Source organism: Colobus angolensis, unplaced genomic scaffold, assembly GCF_000951035.1.
Source record: "Colobus angolensis palliatus isolate OR3802 unplaced genomic scaffold, Cang.pa_1.0 Scaffold223, whole genome shotgun sequence".
Taxonomy (NCBI): domain Eukaryota; kingdom Metazoa; phylum Chordata; class Mammalia; order Primates; family Cercopithecidae; genus Colobus; species Colobus angolensis.
Window position 1 is genome coordinate 177,625 of NW_012115411.1, and position 1,887 is coordinate 179,511.

At 60.6% G+C, this 1,887-nt stretch overlaps 1 protein-coding gene across 1 annotated transcript in view; it reads right to left on the reverse strand.

The window, feature by feature from the left end:
* PPP2R3B (protein phosphatase 2, regulatory subunit B'', beta) overlaps nucleotides 1–1,887 on the reverse strand; it is a 34,982-nt gene that overhangs the window by 28,983 nt on the left and 4,112 nt on the right. The window contains exon 2 of the mRNA XM_011943963.1: nucleotides 1,539–1,724. Within this exon, the coding sequence (XP_011799353.1) occupies nucleotides 1,539–1,724 (186 nt within the window). The remainder of the gene's footprint in view (nucleotides 1–1,538; nucleotides 1,725–1,887) is intronic.

Below are 1,887 nucleotides of genomic sequence, written 5' to 3' on the forward strand. Positions count from 1 at the left end.
TACAGGCGCCGCCAGCTCGCCCGGCTAGTTTTTTGTGTTTTTAGTAGAGACGGGGTTTCACCGTGTTAGCCAGGATGGTCTCGATCTCCCGACCTCGTGATCCGCCCGTCTCGGCCTCCCAAAGTGCTGGGATTACAGGCTTGAGCCGCCGCGCCCGGCTGTAAAATACTTTAAAAAGACAATCCCTAATAGGAAAAGGGGGGACACTTCCCAACATGTTCTTTCAGACTCGTATTTCTCTAAAACCAAAACCAGACAAAGGACTCACAAGAAAACTGCCAAGCAGTGTTTTCTCTGTGAATCCAGTTGCAAAAATTATTGGAATCCAGCAACACATGAAAAAGACGAGACACACCGACCACGTGGAATTTACGCCAGGAACGCAAGCTTGGTTTAACATCCCAAAACCAACTCATTTAATAGACTGTATTCATAGGTTAAAAAAACAAAAACCGGCCAGGCGCGGTGGCCCACACCTGCAGTCCCAGCACTTTGCGAGGCCGAGGCAGGTGGATCACTTGAAGTCAGGAGTTCACGAACCAGCCTGGCCAATATGGTGAAACCTCATCTCTACTAAAAATATAAAAATTAGCCGGGCGTGGTGGCGGGCACAGCTGTAATCCCAGCTACGTGGCAGGCTGAGGCAGGAGAATCGCTGGAACCCGGAAGGTGGAGGTTGCAAAAACCTGCCCAGTCCTGAGGACCCCGTTCACAGCTGCGGAGCTGGAGAGGGCCGCGGAGCAGGGGTCTCGCCCCGAGGGGCTCACGTGTACGGTGCCCTAAGGCTCTGCGGCTGTGACCTGGAGGGTGGGAGCGTCTGCCGCCCGGCGACTCCACCTGGAGGACAGGACGCTGGAGAGGCGGGCACGGGTCCCTGGAAACAGAACCGCCCACCCGGGGTCCAGACACCGCGTCCCTGGCGTGAGCCTTGCCTTGGTAACGCTCAGACACTAAACTGAGTGTGCTCGATCTGCGGACGTCCGCGCAGTCAGCCTGGAAAGGATGCAGCTGAGAAGGAAAGCAGGCGGCAAATGACGAACATGGCGCCGCAGCTCTCAGGGTGAGTCTAGAAATGGGTCCACGGGGCCACTGCCGGGGGACAGGGGTCCACAGCCGCCCAGCCTGGGACGGTGGATCCTCGGGCGGAAAGGGGCACGGCCAGGAGGGTGCTGAACAGCCTCAGGACGAGAACCCAGACGGAATTCCCACTTGCATTTCAGATGCTTAGGAGTTCACACAGCAGCAACCAGACAGCAAAGCTCGGGCCACAACTATAACCTCAGAGGAAACCTGGGCCGCTCCCGCACACGTGTGACACGCACCTGCCTCGGCCACTCGGCCTCATTCACGTTCGTGTGACACGTACCCACCTCAGCCGCTCCAGCCGCCCCACCTCACCTCACACGCCGGCGGCACCCACCGCAGCCGCCCCACCTCACCTCACACGTGTGACATGCACCTGCCTCGGCCGCTCCGCCTCACCCTCTCGTGCCCGCAGTGCCCCCCCGGCGGCTCCACGTCACACGGGTGACACGCACCTTGGCCACCAGGCCCATGTCGTCCATGGTGGCCCTCTCGTGGGGGAACCGGGCGAAGGTGCCCTCGATCTTGCTGATGACGGCATCCACGTTCACGGAGTCCTGCGGGCGTCCTCTGGGGAAGTAGAAGGTCGGAATGCTTTGGCTGGTGGCCGGGGGCAGAGGCTCTTCTTTCCGCGTCTGAACCTGAGGAGTCACAGGCAGCGTGCGGTTAGAACCCGGGAGCATCGAACGCCTTCCCCGCCCGGACAACACAAGGGGCGTCTCTGGGGCCGACGGTGCCGAGGCCGCCTGACCCCGGCCGGGAGAGGACACGCTGCAGCCCCTGTCGGGGCCCACACGGGCACTG